This window comes from Schistocerca cancellata, chromosome 1, assembly GCF_023864275.1.
Source record: "Schistocerca cancellata isolate TAMUIC-IGC-003103 chromosome 1, iqSchCanc2.1, whole genome shotgun sequence".
NCBI classification, from domain to species: domain Eukaryota; kingdom Metazoa; phylum Arthropoda; class Insecta; order Orthoptera; family Acrididae; genus Schistocerca; species Schistocerca cancellata.
In genome coordinates this window covers 1,118,604,054-1,118,629,188 of record NC_064626.1, presented here as the reverse complement: position 1 = coordinate 1,118,629,188, position 25,135 = coordinate 1,118,604,054, and the positions used below count along the sequence as shown (strand labels likewise).

General features: G+C 38.8%; 1 protein-coding gene across 1 annotated transcript in view; it reads left to right on the top strand.

The window, feature by feature from the left end:
* LOC126132772 (protein NPAT-like) overlaps positions 1-21,898 on the top strand; it is an 86,856-nt gene extending 64,958 nt beyond the window's left edge. The window contains exons 8-10 of the mRNA XM_049915182.1: positions 4-306; positions 19,771-20,342; positions 21,767-21,898. Of these exons, the coding sequence (XP_049771139.1) occupies positions 4-306; positions 19,771-20,342; positions 21,767-21,898 (1,007 nt within the window). The remainder of the gene's footprint in view (positions 1-3; positions 307-19,770; positions 20,343-21,766) is intronic.
* The last annotated feature ends 3,237 nt before the right edge of the window (positions 21,899-25,135 follow it).

Genomic DNA, 25,135 nt, shown 5'->3' with positions numbered 1-25,135 from the left:
TAGGTCCTATTGAGGAGGAAGTCAGCTCAAGTCCAGCAGCTGGTGACTGCGAGAGCGACACAGAGGAGACTGGCAGCGGCAGCCCCCACCCCCGTGAGGCGGCAGCAGAAGAAGAGAGCCTGAACACGCCACGGACTTCCCATTCCGTGGATGAGGAGTCGACCCCAGCCCCAGGAGAGGTGCCGCTAAAGCAGAGGCTTCGCAGTGCGCGGAACCGCATCTCAGATGGCTCATTGCCCACTCCGTCTACCCCCTCTGCGCACGGAAATCTTAGCTTGAGATTGGCTGCTGAGAGTCACGAAAATGGTAAGTAGGAAAGACCATCTTCTGTTTATCAGAGCCACGTTGCCACACAAACATGGACAGTGCTGCAATACTATTGAACAAGGAGCTGCAGTATGTAAAGTGACTGGATTTACTTTCAGGAGAAGGATTTAAATCGCAATCCAGATCTCCAAATTTAGGTTTCCTGAAGTTTCTCTGAATTACGTATGGCTAACAACTTATTCATTCCTATGAAAAATTCCTCAGATGATTTTGTGCTCTATCCTACTCCAATCCAAGTTTGTAGTTTGTCACTAGTTTCTCATGATCAAAGGATTTGTTAGTTACAAGTTCCATAGATCATTTGAGTGATTCTTCTTTCGAAATGATGTGGAATGAGTCAGTTTACAGTATATGTCTACATGCTTAGTGTTAACATTAATGAACACATAATTTTGTTTGTCCTACTCATGCAGCTACACTTGAAAACGCAGTATCACATTTGTGTCAGAGAAAAAAAAAATTAACTGCAGAAAGACACTTCTTACATCATTATAGAGATTTCATTTCAAAGGTTTATTAGGCTTATCAGACATCTGAAGGACTGGCATAAGGTACTGCAAGTATGTGTTCACATTTTTCCTCCAGTGTGATGACAGTGCCAGAAGAGAGATTGTTTTGCTTATTAGAGTGATGAAATATGAGTTTGTTGTTCAAGTAAGACATGGATTTAATCTCCACCCCCATCAAAGGGGGAGCTTGTCACAAACTAACTCATCTAGCGTGTTCTGACTAGTGAGACATTAAATGTTTTAGACAGGAGTAAAAGCAGCAGTGTGTGATAAGAACCAAGATGAGCACTTAATGTTTGCATACAAGTTGAGGAACAGTACCAAATTATAGCATTTTATCTCTGTCTATTCCCATTTTTATGGCAGTTCAGAGTCCGGAAGTTTTGTTTTTTTAAATATGTTTCTTTATATTAGGTTGCTTTGTTGTCTGTCTGTATGGTACAAATTTTGCAGTTGATTTTTTTAAACTAACTTTCTGAGAACTGGATGACAATGGAATAATAGAATCATCTTCCTCAGATTGGAAGCTCCTCGTGACGCTTTTCCGCATGTGCAACTTAAGTTTTGGGTTGTTTTGAAATCTGTTTTATGCAAAACGTAAGACAGATTTCAAGAAAACCCAAATGCAACAATAACTCACTTTCTTTACTTCTTATGTGTGGCAGAAGGTGCTTTGTCTTTGTGTACCACTGCCGTTTCCCCCTTTTTTACTGTTGCAGTTGCGAGTGGTTCACAGGAAAAACAATCTCTGGTAAGCCTCCATGTGAGGTCAGATCTCTTAGGAGGAAGCAATATATTGGTTGGATTCAGGTGGAGAGAAACTGCAATAAACCTCAAATTTACCCCATGTCTGTGTTATAATCTCAGCAAAATGTTTGAAATTGATTGAAAAATTCACACACGCAAGACTAAAAGGCAGAAAATAATTATTTGGATAAAAATCAGTTTTTAATCTACCATGTTTTTAAATTGGACTGGAAAGTGGAAAATAATTTCTCCTACCTTCAGATAGTTTCCTAAACCCATACAAGTAGTCTTGAAAATCCGTGATTATGAATTTTTGATAACTATGAAAATATTTGTAAGATTCATAATGGAAAATGTGGGATGCATGCAATACATTATTGATATGTGAATAGTTCACCTTGTTACTATTATCTGTTGCAAGCACTCCATATTTTACGTTATAAATTTTACAAGTATTTTCATTGTTAAAAGTACACAATCACACATTTTCAGGACTATATGTATTGGGTTCAGAATCTGTATGAGTCTAGGAGAAATTATTTTATACTTCTAGTCTGAGTAAAAAATGTGGTATATTAAAAATTGATTTTCATTTAAATGATTACTTACATTGTGATGGTACAAAATTACACTTGCTGTTATTTTGAAAATAAATTACATTCTTTTTGTCACCCAAACATTGTGAAATTTAGACATTGTATACTGTATGGTATAAGGATTGTAAAACAAAATACCTTATCCCATTATGTAAAACCCAGGTATGAGATTTTCTCTGCAATTCTTATATTATAAAGACAACTTCTAATTGTACATTGTTTGAATGATAAATAAAAAAATAGTAGCTCATTTTTAAATTGTTAGTAAACATGTTATCACAATATTAAAAATGACCAAACTTCCAAACTTTGAAGTGCCATAAAATGAAAATGGCAGGAGATAAAATGTCAAAATTTGTCATGGTTACTTATTTGCATCGGAAGAACAAATAAACCAAGTTTTATCCAAATACGAGATAGTAGGTAAGAAAGTGTTTTCTTCCTATGTGAGTTGACATGTAATGACCAAGTTGTCATTTCTGAAATTATTTAGAGTGTAGGATACTACTGGTGGCAAATTGTAGCATGTGGTATGATCGATCTCCCTCAGGAGACACCGCCTTAATGGAACACTGTCGGTGTGGGCGAGGGGGTTTGTGTAATCCAATGAAGTGGAGGGCTATATCGGTGGTAGTGTAACTACCAGCAGGGCCTCCCAAGCCGGACAGGTCTCCATAGAGGATCCAGACAAAGTGTGTCTCACAACGTCTCGTCTAGTGTCTTGTCCTGTCCTGTCCTGTCCTATCCTATTCAATTCTATCCCATCCCATCCTATACACTCACTCCCTGTCCTTTTCCTCCCTGTGATTGTGTTGCAGCAGACATAGTCCCCTAATGTGGACAGCGGAAGATCCTTGGAAACCAGGACATCATTGATGCACATAGGCCTTACTGCAAAGGGATGGATAGCGTTCTGTAGTCGTGGTGAAGACAAGCTATCTAAGGGGTAAGGCCCTGAAATAAAACCTTGGCAGGTATCCAGGCCATGAGATGGCAGCCCCACCAGGACACTCGGGGGCTGTGGGCTGATAACCTGTACCACCAAAAAACACCTATCACAAAAACTTAAAGGAAAAACAAATGGATGGATCTTAAAGATACGACCTTTGGCCTGAAGGGGAGAACCCGCATTGGTTTTTGGAATGTAAGGACGATGAGAGAGCCAGGGAGGCTAAGACAGGTTGAAAAAGAGATGGAGAACTATCGACTAGATATATTGGGACTGAGTGAAATAAGGTGACCAGAATCTGGGGAATTCCACAAGCACTGGAATGGAATCCCCAGGAAACAAGGAAGAGAGGAAGACCTAGGAGCACATGGAAGAGGACAGAGGAAGGGGAAGCAGAGTGAGTTGGCAAGACCTGGGCAGAATTGAGGCAAACGGCCAAAGACAGAGATGGATGGCGAGCTCTCCTGGATGCTCTATGTCCCCATAGGGGCCAAAGGAATTAAGTGAAGTGAAGGTATTATCTACTGCCTTTTGATAAGCTTTGGAATAAAAATAACACTAAATTTGCTTATGGGAGGACGGCAGTTCAAATCACCATTCTCCTAGTGTTGCACTCCATTTAGGCAAATGACTTTCCCCACTCCCTATTAATGACTAGGAAAGATTATTGTGATAAAATAGTAAAGTGGGGTTGGGTAGGGAATAAGTCGTGAAACATATATACTGTGCGAGTTGTTTTATTTCATGTTTGTGCAGAGTTGGAGAGATATGCAAATTGAGTAATCAGCAAGGCGCAAGGGCGATTAAATGTCTTCACATGCTGTGGGCAGGACCTTTTATATCTTGATGTTGCAGCTTGGCAGTGCCTTGACTGTCAAGGAGCAGACACCCTCTTCAAGAATGTAAACAGCAATGAACAAATTAGCACACTGGACTCGCATTCGGAGGATGATGGTTCGCACCCGCGTCCTACCATCCTGATTTAGGTTGTCCATTATTTCCCTAAATCACTTAAGGCAAATGCCAGAACAGGCATAGCCGATTTCCTCCTCTGTCCTTCCCCAATCTGAGCTCATGTTCTGTCTCTAAAGACCACGTTGCCAACGAGATGTTAAACACCAATCTCCTCCTCCTCTCTCCAGCAACAAACAAAGGGAGCTCTAAAATGAAATATTCCTTGCTTCTAGTCGAGCCTTCAAGGTGGATGTTATATTTAATTTTTATTGTACCTGCTCCAAGTTACAAAGTAATTGTTATCTGTACACTGATTGAAACAAATGCAAGATAGTCAATGATGAAATGTTGACATCATTTCGTAATTAGAGTAGATAATGTTTTTCTTCCACCAATGACAGCTGCAAAGGAGAAGAGTTCAAGTCTTTCCAGGGTTAAGTGCAGTTCTACGGAGATACTGCTTTGCAGGACTTCCACATAAAGAAGATAATTAATGGCGACTGAGTTACCTTAAAGATAAATTACACACTATATGCCGGGTGGCAGATTTCAAGGTGAATTTCAAGGTGGTTTTGGGAAGGGCAGATCATGCTCTGAACAAATGTTTAATCTGAAGACAATCATTTGCCACAAATTACTTAATTATTTGAAAGCATTTAAGTGACTTTTAAAGCGTGATAGTCATGATTCAGCTGTAGGCGAGTGATCTAAAGAATAGTTTGGCAATTTGTTAACTCAGGTTCAGTTCCTGCACGTACCAAATTATTTTTTCCATTTAGTTTTACTCCTCCCAGTGTTAAACTGTGATATAAAATTTAAATATATTTGGACTATTCAATTTATGTACATAAAATTAGTATACTGAATTCAGTTACAATAAGTACCATTGTAAGTCAAAAGGCTACAGGCCACAATGTTGTAGTACATTGTAATAATTTTGCAAGAGCTACCACTGCCTGTTACAATCCAACTTGCAGTACCTCTCAGTAATGTTCACCTACACAGACAAAACTCGTCAGCTTCACAAATCAAGATTATAGGATTCCAGTCTTTTCAAACAATTTAGAGATTTTTACATGAAATAATATCAACAATCAAAATTCAATGCATTTATAAATCTGGGATACAAACCACCAAGCAGACAGCAGAAAACACTTCCATAAAATCAATCATGGAAAAAAATGCATTCAAATTGTCTTACTGTTACTTTAATAGCACTTTTATTCAACTTATAATATTCTGTACTGTCATTAATTGTTACATTCAGCAACTGTCCGAAAAATTATTGCTGAATAGTTTGGATTACTTTGTAAGCAAACAAAACTGAATGTTTCATTAATTGGCAGGTTAGATATTCATGAACAACACTTGGTTATATTACAGTAGTAAAGGTACGGGACCGTAGTCTAGGTAACAATGATTGAAGTTAACTGCAAGAACAAGGTCTTAGAATTTTACATGGATAGCTTTCTTACAACGATTGAAGTTAACTGCAAGTTTAAGGTCTTAGAATTTTACATGAATAGCTTTTGTATCCACTTTTCTCAGTGATATTCACTTAGTGTACCTTATGAAAATTCTAAGCTAAACTGTTGTGAACAGCTGTGAACAGCATACAGGTTGTTATTGATGTTGAGAGGATGGTGTCGACATATGTGACAACATTTGTTCCAGTCATTATCAGACAACTTTGGTTAATAGCAGATGAATTTGGTGCAGGCTTTTGAGTTTAATTCATCTGCCCACTTACGTTGCCCCCACTGTGTCCCATAAAATATGACTTGGCCTCACATTGATCAACTTCTTATCTTGCTCAAGCTACACACATCTACTTTATATTGTGGCTAGTACTGGAGTTCTGAGCATTCACTCTGACATAACTAAGCAATACCAAGAGGCATTGCTACCATCACAGTATACTGTCTGACAAAAATAAAAATACGTAACTTTCCCTAATATTTCTTAACTGTCGTGACCCAATGTAATAATAATTTACATAAAATTACAAAGATTGTTAAATATTGTGTTACAAAATATTTAACAAATATCGAAAACATGTTTTATTCACAGATAATATTTTGATGTTATAGAGAAATAAAATAGCTTGGTACAAGGTTATTTGCTGCTTAAGAAAACGCTGGAAAAAAAGTGATGGTGCATGTGCCCATTTCATTGATCTACCCTGAAAAGGACATACTCAGTGAAATGACCAAAAAATGTGTAGTGCTCTCCAGGTGCCTAATTATATTCGTATGCCTCTGTTTGTGTAAACATATTTACAAATCGTCAACTTATTTTTAATAAAGGTAAAAAGTTAAGTATAGCTTAGATACTGTATAGTAACAACATTATGAAACATTGGAAATGTTCTTCAGCCTATATAAGTGTAACATACTGTAATAAGAACATATAGTCTGCCAATGCTGGGGTGACAACAGTAGAAATCACGTGCTTTTGAGGTGAAGCATTTGTTTAGCCATGTTCAGAGTGCATTTTCATCCTGAAGGGAAGTTCCTTGATGGTTGTTCAATAGAGAGCGGAAAAATTTGAAAATCTGAGGGTGCAAGATTAGGTGAAATAAGGTGGGTAAGGAACGACTTCCCAGTTCCTGCATTGTGTTTTTTGTCAGTCCAGCAGAATGCCGGCTGGCATCGTCATGAAGTAGCGTTACTTGTCACAGTCTTGCTGGTCGTTGTTCTTGGATTACATCTGCAAGACATCTCCATTGTTGACAATATATGTCAACAATGATGATCACACCTTGGGGAAGCAATTCATGGTGCACTGCACCATCACTGTTCCACCAGATGTATAACATTACCTTTTGTGGATGCATGCAGATCTTTGTTTGGGCTCAACCATTCCTTTCTTTCCTTTTGTTAGCATAAAGACACTACTTCCCATCACCAGTAACAACACAATTTAGGAATGGTCGAAATTGTTCATAAGCCAGTTGCTGATGAGCAAGCTTGGATGCACGTACGGCCATCTGATGGTTTTTGTGATTCTGGCTTAGAGCATGCGGTACCCGTACACCCAATTTTTGTGTATTCCGCATTACGTGCAAATGTCACACGATGGTGGAATGATTGCAGTTCATCACATTTGCCAGTTCTCAAGTACACTTATGTGTTGTGTCATTGTGAATAAATGCATTTAAACTATCTTCATTAAACCCCGAAGGTCTTTCTGAACCTTGGGAGTCACTAATGACAAAGCAGTCCTCCTTAAAACGGGAGAAAGATTTTCTTGCCATGCTCTATCCAGTGGCATTATCCTGAAACATGGCACAAATGTTTCTGGCTGTCTCCGCTGCTGTCACCACGCTATTGAACTCAAACAGCAGAATATGTCAGAAATAATTAGATTTCTCCACTTGGCACTCAATTTTCTAGTGTCCACAGCCCCATTCACTATCTCCAAATGATGAAATGTTAATATGTAAACTCAAATAACAACAATGAACTACAAATAAAAAATTGTAATTGATAAATAAACCCATAGTGGCTAGAATACCAAAATGCAAAACAAAAACGCTACAAACTTATGCACCAACCTAATAACTTCTGACTACAGTGTGACAGTCAAAGTTACTTTGAAATTATTTATGCAGTAGTTAAACTGCAAGGCGAATATACTTGTTTCAACTCACAAAAAACATATTTGTAATCACAGAAAGGGATCCAAAATAAATTACTATTACTTTGTGAAAAAAAAAATTTCACTCAGTAAACATCTGCACAGTAACACTTTTGTGTGTACATGAGCCAGTCACATCTCTGTCCAGTCATTGCATTGTTGCCGCTTCCACTTTGGCAAGTCTGATCTTATTGTTTGTTCATGCGGATCCATTGTTTGAATGTCTTTCCACATTTGACGCATTCGAGTCCCTTATACTTACACCTCCTTTTCTTCCAACGACGCCATCTTGTTTTTAAAATTAATGCTGTGGTTTATTCTACACTGTCCATATTTTCTGCAAAACAGATACGTATAACTTGTACAACCAGTATAATTGCACCGAAAACCATTTCACACACAAATTCTGCTAGTAATTTCCTATAGTTAAAAAACTAGTTTAAAACATTTCTTGTATTGTATGTTACAGTGAAAATATTTTCATAAATTTATTTTATCTTTGTTTGGGTTTGTAGATGGATTAGATCATTGCTCCTCTTTGAAGAATAACTTCTACTCAATTAGAAGAAAAAGAAAAAAAAAAATGCAGTTGACTATGTTGGTCAAAATAACTCATTAATCATCAACAAAAATAAAGAATTTTTGAAAATATAATGTAATTTGACAGATACAAAATCTAGTTGCCAAGCGGTGGCAGGAGAACACATGTGTAAAGGTATTTAAATTCACAAGCTTCAGAGCTAGTGGCTCATCCTTCTGGCAGAAGGGTTGAAGACGGGTGAAGAAAAAGAACTGGTGAGGTATAGGAAATGGGGGGAGTTTGGAAAAGGTGCCCAGAACCCGGGTTCAGGGGAGGCTTATCGGATGGCATGTGAAGGAAAGCATCATCACATTTATGTATATTATCCTAACATGTATCATTAATCCAATCAGTTCTTTGTTGATGTAGTTTTAAATCCGCAATAGCACATATGACAAATTATCTGCCAGAAGTTGGATACACAAGACGGTAAGCATATGGGGCATGCTGATAATTCTGAAAGGTCCATGATATCTAAATGTAAACTTGGAAATCCTGTTAACTTCACCTCATTTCTCATGGGTTTATGTAAGGGCAAGATTGTGGTAACATGTTCATACCTGTTCGTCCTTCCACACATTTTCCCGCATTTGTTTTTTCTTTATTGCAATGCAGGACTATACTGCGGTCCTGGCCAGTAATATTTTTGCTGATTTGAAACCAGTAGGCCCACACATTAGGGAATTAATTATACCTTCAAATTCCTCAACATACCTGCCCCACGTCCTGTGATTATGGTGGAAATATGTGTGACAAAATCTTCGTAGCTCGCAAATTTTCCCTCAACAGGGTTCACGGCTGTATGGTAAGCTGAGGTGTGAATCACAATAGTCCCTTTATTAAACATTTCCTTCAGTCCACATTTTCGACTTAAATTGTGCCCCATTATCAGTAAGAATAGCTTTTGGTTTTCCAATATGCACCAAAGAATCATCGGTCAGTTTGCTACAGAGTGCGGTTTCATAAACTTCGAAAGCGTCTCAACTGCGTGAAGTGGACCTGAGGTGTATGGACACTACAGTGCAGGGTTGTGGTGGCAGGTCATGGCGAGGGAGGCTGTTGGCAGCTTAGACAATCAGCATCAAAAGCGAAGACATTTCATTGCTACTAACTCAACTACACTCGTAGTGTCTTGGAGGAGGCAGTGGCCACATCCCCTCACAGCATGTGGCAAGGACTTTATGCAGCGGCATGCACCCCAGTTAGCATGACACGGGCATTTGCAAATGGAGCCAGTGGTATGGAAGACCGCTGGCTTTCCGAAAGAGGTGTCAGCCTCAGGTGGTGGATGTTCACTGACAAGTAACAGTATGTGACACCTAGGCGCCCACTCCAGCACATAATCATGCAGACTGTATTGCTCTGGTGTTGTTAAGCTGCCCTCCAGCGCAGGGATCAGGTCTCTGTGGAAGTGGGCCAGGAGGCAGCCTGTTGGTGGAGAAGCATCAAGTCCATGGATGATGGTGTGTTGTTGGAGGTATGGTATTGCGTGCCGTCTTGTATTGCTTGGTCACCTGTCCAAGCCCTCTCATCCCCATGGGCACTGTGGGACTGCCCATCCTTCTTCTAAAATTAATGTTATTTACACTGCCTTGCAGCCCACAAATATGCAGCCCAGTGGTGTAAAAATGGCTTTGCTCATCCTGGAAGAGCTCTGTTTTACCATTGTGTTGCAATATTGTGGTGTTTGGCCTAGTGTGCTTTGTGATGTATAAACAGCCCCATTGATGCAGCCAGCATGCTGACACTTTAGTACCTGCTGGCTATCTTTTAACTGCTGTGGCTGAACTGCTAGTTTCTGCAGTAACACCCAGAAAATAGTGGCAGTGCTGCATTACCTCCATCTTCTGGAAGATCTGGTTACAGCCCTAGACTGTTTTGCAACATAACTTAGCATGCTTGGATTGCAGTGTGCAATATTTACAATTTTGTCTTCTAAAGTACTAGGGGGTTTGAAGCACAAGATTCAGGTGCTGTTAGTTTACTTTACAGGTGTAGCATTCTACCCCATGTGTAAATAAGCTTCATCATCGTCCTAAGTCTTCTGTTACGACTAGTAGACTAAATTTTCTGCTCTCACTTGCAACAGGCAGGCAGATCCTAACAACATTTTTCAACACAACTTACTACTGTTACCATTACCTTGGAATCTCCCTACATGTTGCTTAATCTTAACCATGGGCCGCTTGCCTTGTGCACTAGTGCTTTGCAATGTTTTGAATACTAGGGATACATTCCTTAACACTGCTCATTTTAAATGTCCGTGCACACAACAATGTTGACTTTTAATTTCCATTTCCTGTCAATCGTACAGGATTGGGGATCCAGTCCACTGGGATCTGCACTACTAGGGAAGGAGTAAGGGAGGAAGGTGTGACTTGGATGGGTGGCTCTCTGCGTCAGATAGATGAAGGCTGCACAAAACAGAGTGAGAGCTACTAAGGTACTGGATATTCTGATGTCCAAGGTCATGACCATACAGCATTGTTTCTCCCTATATTGCATCACATTATGTAGCATCTGCTCTGCTGAAATATACTGTTCTTGGGTCTCTATGAGCTGGTGCAAGGAGAGGATTAGGTCTTGCCCAAGGTATTACTAGGAAAGGTCAAATTTTGTGCTGAGAACACTCCCATCAGTTTCTCTGGTCAGTATAGCTGTGGCTGTGTTATGTTCAATGTGGTGACTCCTGTATCAGTGGCTGACAGCTGGAATGTTGGTCCCATTGTGTCACAAGCTGTTCCATTAATCAATAATCAACTAGAGTACAGTTCCAGTCTCTTCCCTCCTGAGAACCTACCCTGCGCGTAGCAATTCGCCGCCACCACTGAGATGTTGTACACAGAATAGTTAGAGTGCTTCAATATTAGTAAGATTTCTTATAATCTGACTTGTCCAAATTTCACATTCAAATTTCATGCATTTTTTCGGTGCTTGCGTGAAAGGTTGTGTAATATCTGCAGACTCCTTCACAAATTTCCTATAATTATTGGACAATCCTAAAAACTATTATAGCTCATTGCTCATTTTAGCAACTAGAAAATCTTCAGCTGTTTGTACCAATTCCGGGTCTGTCCTTACTCCTTCTCTAAATGTACGCTAAGTACTGTACTTCCTACTAGGCAAAAGACACTTCTCTGTATTTAATGTAAGATGTGTGACACACAATCTTTTAAAAACCACTCTTATCTGCAGTATAGGCTCACTCATATCGCTCCCTCATATTTCTTGAGAACACAATTATATCATCGAGGTACACCAAACATTGACAAGGTTTCAGTCTTTTCATTACCCTGTCCAGCAGTCAGTGAAATGTTGCTCATACATTCTCCAGTCCAAATTATGTCCCTGGTATTGATAGCGACCACAGGGGACTGAAAGTGCTGTCTTCCTCCAGTCCGTTGGAACCGTTTATAACTGATAGTATGTGCTCCTTAAATCTGTGCTAGAGAAGTACCAGCAATGCCCCGAGTTATCGATGGTCTCCGTGATATTGGGAATGGGGTATCCGTCGGTTACCATCTTACTATTAAGGTGTCAGTAGTCACAGCAGAATCTATATTTCCCAGAACTGTCTGCTGACTTTTCGGGCATGACCACAGCAGCTGCCCCCACATGGACTAGTGTTCTCCTGTATTATTTCATCAGCTAGCTGGGGTTAATGAAATCCTCGATAATTGGTGTTAAATGCTGAGGTACACAATACAGTTTCTGATATACTGGTACTGGCAGCAGCACCAGCACCTCATATCCTATTGGAATTCGGTGCTGTGTTATGGATGGTACCAGTAGTGGACTCCAAGGACAAAATAAATTGTCAACTCTACTATACCCTGTGTCACCTAGCATGGCACTTCCGCGCATAGAGACGGAGCGGAAAAAAAGTGTGAAGAGATGAGAACTGCGCATGCGCGGTAGCAGAGAGCGGGCAAATAAAGTCCAGTTGCCGAACTGCATTGCTGCGGACAACAGTGAGACTCATTTGCCTATTTACATTGTATTATATGTTCAAATCTATGAGGTGAATAATAAGTATTAAAACCGATTTCGATCAGTCGCCATGAGAGAAATATTAATTCATGCCCTGATGATGTTGCGTCCACTGCTCCACAGATTTACTCTGCGTGACGTCGGGAAGTGAGAACAACTGACAAAGCTTTGTGAAAACGTGAAGTACATTTTTCTCAAAATGACAATTGTCTAACAACAAAGTAATTGAAACTGCTTGCAATAATTACCATTTATTGCAATTTGAACTGCATTATAAGTAAAAATTTAATACACAACAAAATTAACTTCAGGCACAAACTGAAATCATTATATTTGCTTGACAACTTCTTCTGCTCAATAGAATTTTTAAAAATGTGTAAGGTGTGTGTGTGTGTGTGTGTTTGTGTGTGTGTGTGTGTGTGTGTGTGTGTGTGTGTGTGACTATAGTTAAGTGTAATCACTGCATGTAAAAAAGAATTAGTGGTAGAAAAGATTATTGTAAAAATGGTCAGTAAGTTGTCATATTTTTCATTGTTAATGGACATTAAGAGTGTAAACTAACACGTTCGATATTACAGTGAGAGACCGGATTTATAATCCATTGAACAAGCAAACAATTTACTACCATCTACAAATAACTCCAGGGAATCTGACCAATAACATCAAAAACCACCAATATCTCAGCAAGTAACAGTTACTGTCATTTTTGGGTCTTATCCAGTTTGTGCCTGGAAAATGACAGAGATTTATGTGGTGGGAGAAGCTTAACTTTTCCTTGGGCAATATGTTGAACATTATAGTCTACATAATTAAAAGGATACAAAGTCCTAATCAAAAATTTTGGTAAACATTTTTGGAATACAGTGATCAATAGATTATTATATTTTGACTAAAGTTCAGTCTTGATCACACCATTTATGTTTCAATGACATAGGTAACCGGTTTCGGTTATTTTTACATAACCATCATCAGACCTGTGGATTAATTTTAGGAAATACTAGAAACTAATCTTTAAATAAAATGAAAGTCTCTAATGATGTCAAAATTTAACAAGATAAAATAAAATTAATTATACCCATGGCTCCCTTAGGATGGTAGGTGGAGCTCTCCTCAGCTACTACGAAGTCAGCTGATTGTTATGAGTGCTGAGCACGAGCTTAAATATGCAGAGGCTCCGCCTACTTCCTGTCACACTACTTCACAACTGCCAATCAGCGTTCATAATATGACGCCATCGTCAAAGTATAAAAGTAGGAAATACACTAATAACATAAAATTGATTCATTTAAAATATCTGATTAACAGATAGTTAGTATGTGTACAGCTTATTTATATTTTAGATAAAAACAGTAAACTACAATGTGTAATAGTTGTGCCCTCTATGGGAAACCTTAATACTATTACAGTGTCAGTTACATCAAAGATGTGAAAGTCCTCGGAGTTGTGGTATATATCGATTATACCGAGTCGCCTACATCACAATTGCATCTTTGTTGGATGTTGCAGAATCGTCTTACTTTAACTGTAGTTTTTATAGCAATATTCTTTATAGCAGTAGGGTAGCAGCCAAGAGTACGTTCCGCATTATGTATGTCTGAATAACTGATGAGACTGCTGATTAAATTTTTAGAACTCATCGATCTAATAGTTTTTATAATAATCAATGTCAATTTAATAAAATTTTTATATGTTGTACAGCATATTTTACATACATAGCTTTTGCCATGGGTGTAACTAGTCTTATATTTTAAAACAAAAGAGTAGGTGCTTTTATTATAAAATTTCGTCAAAAAGGTCGTAAAAATATTTTTCGCGAAAATCTAATTGTTCATTGAGCAGCATTGATGATTTGGTTTTCAAATGAGCATATATCTCGATTTCTTCTAAGATATTCATAAGTAAGCCTTTATTTGCATAATGAAGAACTTGTAAATTCTGCTCTACTGTCCCCTCAGCATGATTATTGAATGCTATATGATGGCTGAATACAGACTTTGTTCGTGAGGTACCCGACGTATGTTCTTTGTACCTTACTGCAAAATTTCGACCTGTTTGGCCGATGTATATTTTCTCACAGTCTCTACATTGGATCTTGTACACTCCTGATCTGGTAAATTTTCCATTATCTTTACTTACGGTATGTCTTAATTTTTGTTGTAAAGTATTGTCAGTTGTAAATGCTATTGTTATTCCAGAATTTTTGAATAAATTAGTAATTCTATCTGATATGTTTCCCATATATGTCATCTTCATATATTTTGGATTACCTATTAGTGGAGTACTTTGTGATTGTTGCACTTTATTAAAAATGATATCTACCTGTCGTGTGTCGAAAGAGTTGGTTTTTGCAATTTGTTTTAAGATGGTCATTTCCTTTTTGATCTCATTAGCTTCTAGCGGCTTATGTCATCAAGACTGAACTTTAGTCAAAATATCCTAATCGAAAAGGCTAGGAAGTTCTCATCATTATGTACACAACTGATACGTTGACAGCACATTTTTTTAAATCATGAGCCTTTAAAACTAAGAAATATTATTACTTTGTTCCAAAATCTGCATCGTAATACCATCATCTTTACTATTTGAGTCTGTTCCCGAACAATCTGAGTGTAAATTTACGATGATAATTCAAGGCTTGTGTTCATCATCACTTCCCTGTAAATACTTCTTTCTGAAGCTTTTCAGCGTGCCACACAGACTGTGCCCATGCTACAGGTGGGATGTTGTCTGTTACCTCATTGTGCATTGCCTCATGCTCAAGTGATTCACTGTATGTTATCTTGAATGTTTTGTTTTTTTCTTCCACATAGCCTTAAAGTAGTTCGCCCAAGTTCATTGCATGGGGCTACAATGACAGTGACACATGGGTAAATGCAAAACTGTCTGATCCCATTCACGTGCAAGGAAGTCAAGTTTGTACGTTCTGTCTCGTGACTTGTATAAATTAACGAGCTGCAGGAGACGGACAAGAGTCTGTTTTATACAGTGCTTAATATTTTTACTTTTAAGCCGGGGAAAAATATTTGCTTTTCTTGTGTTTGTACTTGATGTTTCCTCTATAACAGTTGAATTATAATTGGCAATGACTGTCTTCGAAGCAAGGTATGACAAGAATTGTGAATCACTTCACGGAACTAACAGCGTTCATTGCCGAATGGTAATCACTGCTGTTTTTCTTACACGTAAATACAAGTTTATTCTCAGAAAGAAAACCAGAAGAAGAGTCAGCATGCAGAATAATTATCTGAGAACCTATCCCTATGAGAACTTTAAAACCGCCAGTACCATCACTCATTTTCCAGCAGATCTTCTTGGAATGATTCTAATTGACCCTTGTTTTCTCAAGGTAATACACTTTTGAACTACCTCCTTCTATTGTATTGTCAGTCTTTATACGGGATGTAGTTCGTGCTGCACCTAAGTCACTTCTGTGAACTAAAAACACTCTTCATAACATATCTGGAACCAACATCTTTTAAAATTCTTTGTCTTGGTGAAGCGCTTACCATCGAAGCTTGCATAACTGATACACGTTTTTGTTATGTTGGGCATTCATCATTAACACGGAGAACTTTAAAACATTGTTTTCAAAACCATCCATTCGTGTTACAGGTTCCTTGCGATTTCGATGCTTTCCAGGTGACATGAAACCAACTGTTTCTATGGTTCCTACAGATCTGGCACTTTCATTTGCATTTCTCTTTACAGTTCTCCTGCTGGCACCACATGGTTCTGGAGTCTGTTCTGGTGTTTTCCAGTGTCAAGAGCAGGAGACACGCTTTTAAATTCATGTTTGAAAAAGTTACAAATGCGGTAAATAATCCCCCTCGTCTGTTTGTGAAGCACTTCACATTTATTGTTGTCACCTGACTTTTCTTTTAATCACACTTGAACATTTACAATATATACATTCACAGCTATACTACTGCAAGGAAAAAAAAGGAAAAGAAATTGATATGGAATGAATAATTTGGTTGTCACGAAGTACGGCAACAGTGCAGCATGTAGGAACGAGATTCTCGTTCTCCAGCTGTAACTATCTGCTAGCCGCTTGGACAGAGAATGAATATTATTGGCTGCTAGTGGAGGGAATGCGCAGAATGGCTGAAAATTTGCCTGCCTTCTCACATGATGCAGACTTTAGCTATCCACACTGTCTTATCCCTCCAGATGCTCTGCCTTCGTACATAGCTCAGTTTTAATGGTGGCCTGCAACTGATCATGATCCACATCCAAAATATTCCAGTCCTTCTCCTCCAGGACGTCCAAATTTGCATTGGCACCTAACAGCCTCTCTGGTAGTTTTCTGCCATTTTACTGTTCTCTCGCTCTCCTGTACTTGTACAAGGCTACTTCTTACAGAATAACGCGATGTATCCAGTACATTGTTATTGTCTAGTGGCTGTATTATATACAACATATCGACAAGTAACTCAGGTTCTACACTCACCCAGAGTGACTTCCCAGTGCCCTCTGGCACAATATTGTGCGAATCAAGCTTTAATGTTTTTGTACACAGTTTAATTGATTCATCCATTAGGTTACACAAACCTTGTGACAGTACTATGTTGGTGACCGTGCCTGTAGCTGGAACATCGTCCCTCTAAGTTCTACCGTATATTACTGAAGGTCAGTTTTGGCGTGATGTTTTGATAGAAAGTCCAACCCCAGAATCATACAGTAACCTTTGGTTACGAGTGGCTCTACCCCCACACATTATTTAAATTGAACTCTTTCTTCCTGGCATTTAATAATGCTGACCCTAATGACTTCATGTCATTGTCTCCTACTCCACACAACCTGTAGCATGGTGGCCTTAACTGCTTCCGATCTACAAGGTCCTGACTTGCCTCTGATACGTACACCCCTGTGTCTAATAAAAAATTAGTTTCCTGTCTCTCACAGTTCCTATTATACTACTTTCTGCCTCTGTGTATTGATGGTAGGCAATGAAAACCTCTTAACTCCATCTGTCTGTGAAACCCTCGTAATTCCCGTAACCAGTAATTCCACTATCAAAGAGAGAGTTCAAAGCGCATGGATTTTTGTACCCTGTTCAATAACTAGGCTTCTACTATATAGTGACATATGTAGCAATATTATCTGTATCAAAACCGTTTTAGCTTTTCCTGTAAAATATAACAAAATGAAGTTGCGAGGTTTTCATTGCCTGCCATTGGCATGTGTCTGTTGCATCGCTGCTCAATGGACTTGGGATTCCCTTTTGCTTTTAAATCTTGCCCACTTTCCCCTTGCATTTTCTCACCATTACTCCAGTTGGAGTGTCCACTCGCATCATTCTTACCCCGTTGAGGCTGTTTACATTGCCTGTGAACATGGCCTGATCACCCACATCTACAGTAACACTTCACATTAGTGGAAAGCAATCCTCACTTGTCATTCAGCTCTGTTGCTATATCCGTTTCATCAAACTCTGTAGCCAACATGACAACAATGTACAGATCTCTTGGGGTACCCATGAAAACCTCTCTAGACATATTAGGCAACGCACCCTTCACTAACATGTTAAGTGCCCTGTGTTTTTGGCATCCAACCATCCATTATATTGTTACTTGCAACAGTTGATCATCTGACCAACCTCTCACCTTTGCCAATAATTCCAGGTCATCCAAAAAAGAAATTACATCTTCAGCTGCCAGACCAAAGAAAGGAGTAATTAGGCTGGTGGCAGCTATATCTGCCTGATTAGACTGTCCAACTAATGCTGACAGCTCATCCGGAATTGCAATTCACTCTAGTAACTCTGTTTTCAGGGTGCACTCAGCCTCGTGATGCCAATTGAGGAGCTACTCAACTGAATAGTAGCGTCTCCGATCAAAGAAAACCATCATAACGACCGGGAGAGTGGTATGTTGACCACACGCCCCTCCTATCCACATCCTCAGCTGAGGACGATAGGGCGGTCGGATGGTCCCGAAGGGCCACTTGTGGCCTGAAGACGGAGTGCTAGTAACTCTGTGTTGAACACTGCTTTGCGTTCTGCTGGAAAAGACCCTGTGTCCCATACTTGTCCTTGTGGAACATTTGTTCCCAATTCTCATAAGGTTCTACACAGTATAAATTTACACTAATGCGCACACTTACTGTTACCACACCACAATTTATACTTTATGCCTCATCGTCAGCCATCTAAATTCAGTACACTGCCTAGCAGTATGCTCACAATGGCAGCACTTAAAGCATTCTACTGATACTGACTCTGCACAAGGTGCTTGTTGCCGCTCTTTGTAAGTTTCAGTAGCTGTATGATTTTAACGAACACAGAATTTCATTGCAGCTACTGCTCATTTAGCTTTATCTCCATTGTTTGGTATGTGAAATGCAAAGAGAATCTACAAAATAGAGTATTACTACCAATCTACTGATATGAGAGTGCTGCCACCTGTGACATTATACATAAAATCCCGCTCTTTTCAAATATTCATCGTACAGGTAGGAATCTGTCGTGGAAACTACAGAACAAAATCAGTGTCAGCCTTTGTTGATCAGCCTTCATACTACCAATATACCACTTACAGTTCTCAGGATGTTTCTTCCACGATTCTTATATGATATCTGATTCTGAGTGTTGTTTGCACAAATAATGTAATTCTCAGAGCCAATTTCTGCAAAAAGCCTTTCACTGTTACTCTCGTGTTGGCATTGTAGGATTTTGATGCCTTCACAGTTTACTCTAAGATAAATATAAAAATACCTTATTATTTTTTTTAACATTTACCTAGTGAAATGAAATGACACACTGTGATGATAATTTTGATAATATTATAGAGGTGCTTACATATCGTGTCACAAAATACTATTGAGCACAGAAAATGTATTTTGTTACACTCACAAGTAAAATTTCAAAGTTATAGAAAAACTAATTGTTTTGCTTTTATGACTATATCATCCATAAGAAATATATTGAGGAAAAACACAACACTAATCAGTGTTATAGTTTTAAAAATTGATGCATGGAATTAAAGCTGGCAGACAAGAGCAATCAAGAAAAGGAGGATGTATGAATGAGCCTACCAACTTCCAGGTTGAAGAGAAAAAGAAGCGCATCAGTTCTGTCATTTCTGGCAACGTGAAAAATGCAGCGTTGCACCATAGTTCACGGTCCACATTAAGCTGTAGTTCCCCCTTTACTTGGCTGGGCAAGTCAGTTGAAAGGTCACATGAAGACAAGGGCATACCACGTCAAAAGGACCATGCCTAGTAAAGCTTTCCAATAGTCACATCAGCTGTCAGGTTGAGGACAGTTTTATTTTACAAATATATAGCAGGCATACACATTCAGAACAGAATTTCTGTTGTTAAAATATGTAACAGATTGCGTTTGCTTGCCAGTTATGAAAATTCTACACATTTGTGTAGGTTTAAATTAAAGCAGTGTTTTGTTGTTCTCTGTGTGGCGTGTCTACTATTATTATTTTTCCAATTTTTAATGCAAGATTTTGTTTTCTTTCTTTCCAGAAGCCCCATCACCAGCAACAAAGGAACAGAGGAAGAAAGAGAGCCTGCTGGAAGAACAAAATGCTGCAGCTATCCAAAGCATAATAACAGCAAACATTGAGAAAACTGTCGATGACAGATCCAAGACTGATCTTGAGAAGGAAGCTAATATTAACGCTGACACACAACAACTTACTGGCACCCATTCTACAGAGATCAGAGACACTGAAAGTGCCGAATCTCAGCCAGTTGTCAGTTCTCACTCAGCGAATGCAGAAGCAGAAAGTAGTGTCAGAGATGCAAGTGTAAATCCTGGGCAGGATTATGTGACAGAAATATCTGTGCCAGATAACAGTATTGCCTCAGAGGCTGCTGCAAACAGTAGTTCACAACTACATGTGAATTACTCAGGAAGTAAAGATACTATTTCTGGAGGTATCCCCAGTGAATGTCAAGGACCCCCTGTTGGAGTTGTGAGGGCAGTCACAAGCCACTGCAATGAGGGCAGTGCTGCAGTCAACAGCGGTGCCATGTTTGGCTCGGCAGCATCAGTCACTGTACCAGTTTCAATACAGCCATCGTGCATTTGGGAGGTAAGAACAGTTTAAATTGTGTAGTTATTATTTAATTTGTTTTTGTGTGATGGACTTTGTGTAAAGCATCCTAAATGCTGTCATACAGTATTCTGTGGCTAAGTCGTGAAACTGTTTTTCTGTCTCAAAAAATGATGACCTACTTGAGATTTTAAAAAGGAAAAAAGATAAAAGAAAAGTTTTTAGATATGAACAACAACTTTTGAATATGCATGTGCTTGTTCCTTCACACAAGGTTGCCAGCGACCAATCAGTTGTTTTTCAGATGAATGTTATTCACTCGGTTTTTAATGAATAATGAAAAACTTCAAAGTTACATGTGATTTTTAATGTGTGTTAAGATCTGATGGTGATGAAATGAATTTTATGGCATTATTGGCCAGAAGACCATATCTGGGGTCGGTCGACCACCTGGTGCAGTTCTTTCTACTCTATGTCACTTTGGCAATTTGTGCATCGATGGTGATGATATGAAATTATTAGAACAACACAAACACTGATTTCCTGAGCGTAGAAAATGTCCAGTCCAGCCAGGGATTTCACCTGTGACTATGAAACCACAATCTAGAGGTAGTGGTGCTAATCGCTAGGACCATGAGCTGTGACATAAAGAAAATGTGACACAGGTATTGTCATTTTTCATGAACACAGTTTTCTAGCCTGTGCAGAAAATTCACACACATAATCAATTATGGCCAGTTTTCCCTTGATTGGGTCATTCATTTCAGCTCAGATGCGGAGTTTGCGAGTATAGGCATGTTTCGTGTGTGTGTGTGTGTGTGTGTGTGTGTCCGTGATGGAAGGAATTTTGGCAGATTTTGGAATGCAGTGAACTATATGCATTTGCATTCGTGATCATGTTGGAAATAAACATTTTGAATTTCGAGTGGATGGTATCTCACTTTTGGATTAAATGTAATGTTGAGAAAGGCAATGACAGATTCAGTGGTAACTGTCACAAAGCAATGTTGTTGTCTCCTAATAAATTTGGGCCATTGATGCTGAAAATGTCAGTTGCACGTCACATCACAACATGCTCCAAATGAGGAGAATTTATGCAAATTGTATGAGGATTCTCATTGCCTCAGTAGAGGAAAACTCAGTTTATTTATTTCCCGCCCAAGTGGAAAAACAGCCTTGTTACTTGTAATTGTATTTTCATTTTATTCAAGCAGCACTTGCATTAGGATCACAAAATAACCTTAATTCTCATGTTTGATCTTGTGTACATTCCCTCTAGCTTCAAATCAGCACTTGCCTTTACCTCTCAATGCTTTACAGAATTCGGAAAGTCCTATTAAAACTGCATAAGTTTTTGTTTGCAGTACTTCGTGTTATTCGGACTGGATGACTTTTTGTTTGCAATACTATGTGTTATTCAGACTGAGTGACTTTTAGTTTGCAATTCTTCCTGTTATTTGCAGACAGTTACTCCACCTGAGAAGCATATTTTAGTTGGGAATGAACTCTCAACACCCAGGCTTGAAATGAACTTAAAGGAACCTGCTGAGTTTCCATCACCAACTCACAATTTGGCACATATGCATCATACATAAACATGCATAGCTGTACTGTCCACTGATCCATTTCCACTCAAATGGCTGTATATATAGAGCCCAATGATCATTCACTTTCCCAGCCTACCTACCTGACATATACTAGCTGTTTCAAGAAGTTCAGTTCCTGTTTACTAACATTATATTACTGCAAGAAAAGAAATCATGTGAGCAGGACCCAGATGTAACTAGAATTCATTTGTTGCAGGTATGTGGGTGGGTGGGGTGTAGGTATAGCTCCTGGTAGACATCGCCTTTGCAATCTGCTTTGAACCTGTTGACTGTCATCTGTGTTGGAGTGTTGTGCAGTTTGGAGTGATTATCTTAACTAACTGTTTCATATGTGATGTGATTTTTATTTCACATCGTCTTTTTCTTGAAAGTGCATTATTTTAGTGGAGAAGGGGGGGGGGGGGGGGTGGACGACGACAATATACTGAGTCATTTTTCGGATCTTATTTACTGACTTCAATGCAAAGTAGAACTTTGTCAACTCCCTCACAATCTTATGCTTCAAGTTAATAATATCCACAATGTCAAAGCATCTACTTCGAAACATGATGTATGATTGCTGTTGAATTCTGTTGATATTACTTTCCATTGACAACAGTATGAGGATTTATCATATACTTTAGGTTGTTATACAATGACACAACATGGAGGCATATGATAGTAAGGATTGAAATGCAGTGGTAGCAAGAGCTTTTAATGTGCAGAATATATAGTACGGAAACAGTAACACGGAAAATCTTCTATAATGACTGTAACTAAGTTTATAAAGCAGAGTGTGTTTCTAGTATGACTTTTCTCAGTGTAAATGAAGTTTGCAATGAAAATTTTTTGGGTTATCTGCACTAACTGTGTTACAAAGTATTGCCATTGAACAATACTTCTAGAACAACAAAGAAATTATTAGTTTTATATATATTGTTTTCACTTGTAGCTGAATTTGCAATAATCACTAACTAATAATTGATATGGCAACTCAAAAAATTTCATTTGCGACCATAACAAATACTAAAGTCAAAACTCTCTGTCATGTGACCAAACCAAATGGCTTCAGTCTACCTCAGTGTGTGCGGAAGACCGCTATTACCGTCTAGACAAATCATGGAGTATGTAGGGACCTTAGTTTCAGCTGGAAAAAAATAGTGCCTGGTCCATCTTGCACAGTTTGTGAGATAGCCCAGACCACACATTGCATCATGCAGGAGTGTACTTTAACAAAGTATTCAGGCAGTTAATAATTCTGCAAACAGAAACATTTAAATTGTGTATGCACATACATGTACAAGTGTTTACTTATTACATTGTTTGAAATCTACATTTCGTTATGTACATCTACAGGTCATTTTGCAGGTATTCTAAAATAAGCTGTGTTAAAGTGTGTTGTGTATTTGACCAAGTTGAATGGTTTCAAGTTGTTTATGTTTGACTGTGTTTGATGTTTTTTTTAAGTCACTTCAGTCAAAAGGTTCCTTAAAGATGCCGTGGCAGATTTCTTCCTCTACTTTAGCTAACATGACTCCCCCAATGATTGTTAAAGTGTATGACTTAACATACCTTGTGTTTTTAAGTTTGTTATGTGAATGATGTGGCATATGTGCCCTCATGGAAGCTTTTATTTATCTGACTTTATCAACACAGGTATTACACAAGAACTGTAAAGGACTCAGGAATAATTCTATAATACTTTATGAAGTAGTACTTTCTAAGTTGGTTTTCCCAAGACAAAAGCTATTCTTCTTGAAGTGTCTGTTAGTTCAGATTATACATCGTTTGTGTTACTATCACCCAAGCCAAATGAATCAGAGACAGTTGCTACTAATCTAATGTGTTTATGCGTAATGTTACTTGATTGTCCAATGTGATGCAGATTCTGCACACCCCGCTCAGTGTGAAACAAATTACCTTCATCACTGCCACCATACTGGAATGAAGATAGTCTTCTGTCTGACATGAAGCCAGGGTCAGCAAGTTCTTTATATGGACATAATTTACACAAATATCTGCTTGACACACCCTTTTCTTTGTAGAAAAGATTTGTTTTGCAGAAATAAAAAAAAATATTGAATAAGAAGCTCTCATGTGCACAGAATTTAATGGAAAAGTCTTAAATGTAAATTACTATTAGTTATGTTTTTTGTTTATGAAGCTGCTACTACATCACACATACTGATAAAATAATGCAACAGTGTAATGTGATTGGATGGATAAAAAAAAATTCTACTCACCAAGCAGCAGTAGCAGAACACACACATAAAAGGAGGTTATAATTAGGCAAGCTTTTGGAGCCAGTGGCTCCTTCTTCAGGCAGAAGGGTTGAAGGGGAAGGAAGAGGGGTGAAGGAAGAGAACCCGGGCGGGATGAGAAGGAAAGACTGATTGTTGGGGAAAGAACTGTATGAGATTTGAAAACCGAGAGCTTAAAGCTGGAAGACAGGGTAATATACAAGACAGAGAGTACGGCTAAAACATCGTGTACTAGTTAATAAGAGTGAGAAGCATTGTATATAAAGGATGAGAGAACTAAATCGGAGTGAAGAAAGGAGTAGTTACTATGAAGAAATACTGAGATGGAAAAAATTAAATTAAGGCCAGGGGGGTGGCGAGAACCAAGGACATGTTATAGCACTAGTTCCCACCTGTGGAGTTCTGAGAAACTGGTATGTGAGGGAAGAATCCAGATGGCGTGTGGGGTGAAGCAGGCACCGAGGTCATGATCGTCATGTTATAGAGCATGCTCTGCAACAGGGTACTGTGTGTTGCCAGTATACAGCCTTTGCCAATGCCCATTCATCCTGACTGATAATTTGGCGGTAGTCATGCCAATGTAAAAGACTGAACAGTGTTTACATAACAGCTGATATGACGTGTCATTTCACGGTTGGCTCTCCTTATTCTAGCATATGTTTTCCCAGTTACAGGGCTGATGTAGGTGATGGTAGGAGGGTACATAGGGCAAGTCTTGCAACAGGGACAGTCATAGGGGTAGGAACCGTAGGGTAGGGAGATGGGTGCGGAAGGAGCATAGGGTCTGACAAGAATATTGCAGAGATTGGGAGAGCAACAAAAAGTATTCTGGGTGTGGTGGGCAAAATCTTGACCAGTATAATACTGAGTGACCAGTGGTGAGCTCTGACATTGTTTTTTGGAGGGATCAGAAGTATCAGGATTGGATATGATAGTCCGGGAAACTGTTTTTGAACTAGGCTGGTGGGGTGACTATGTCCAGTGA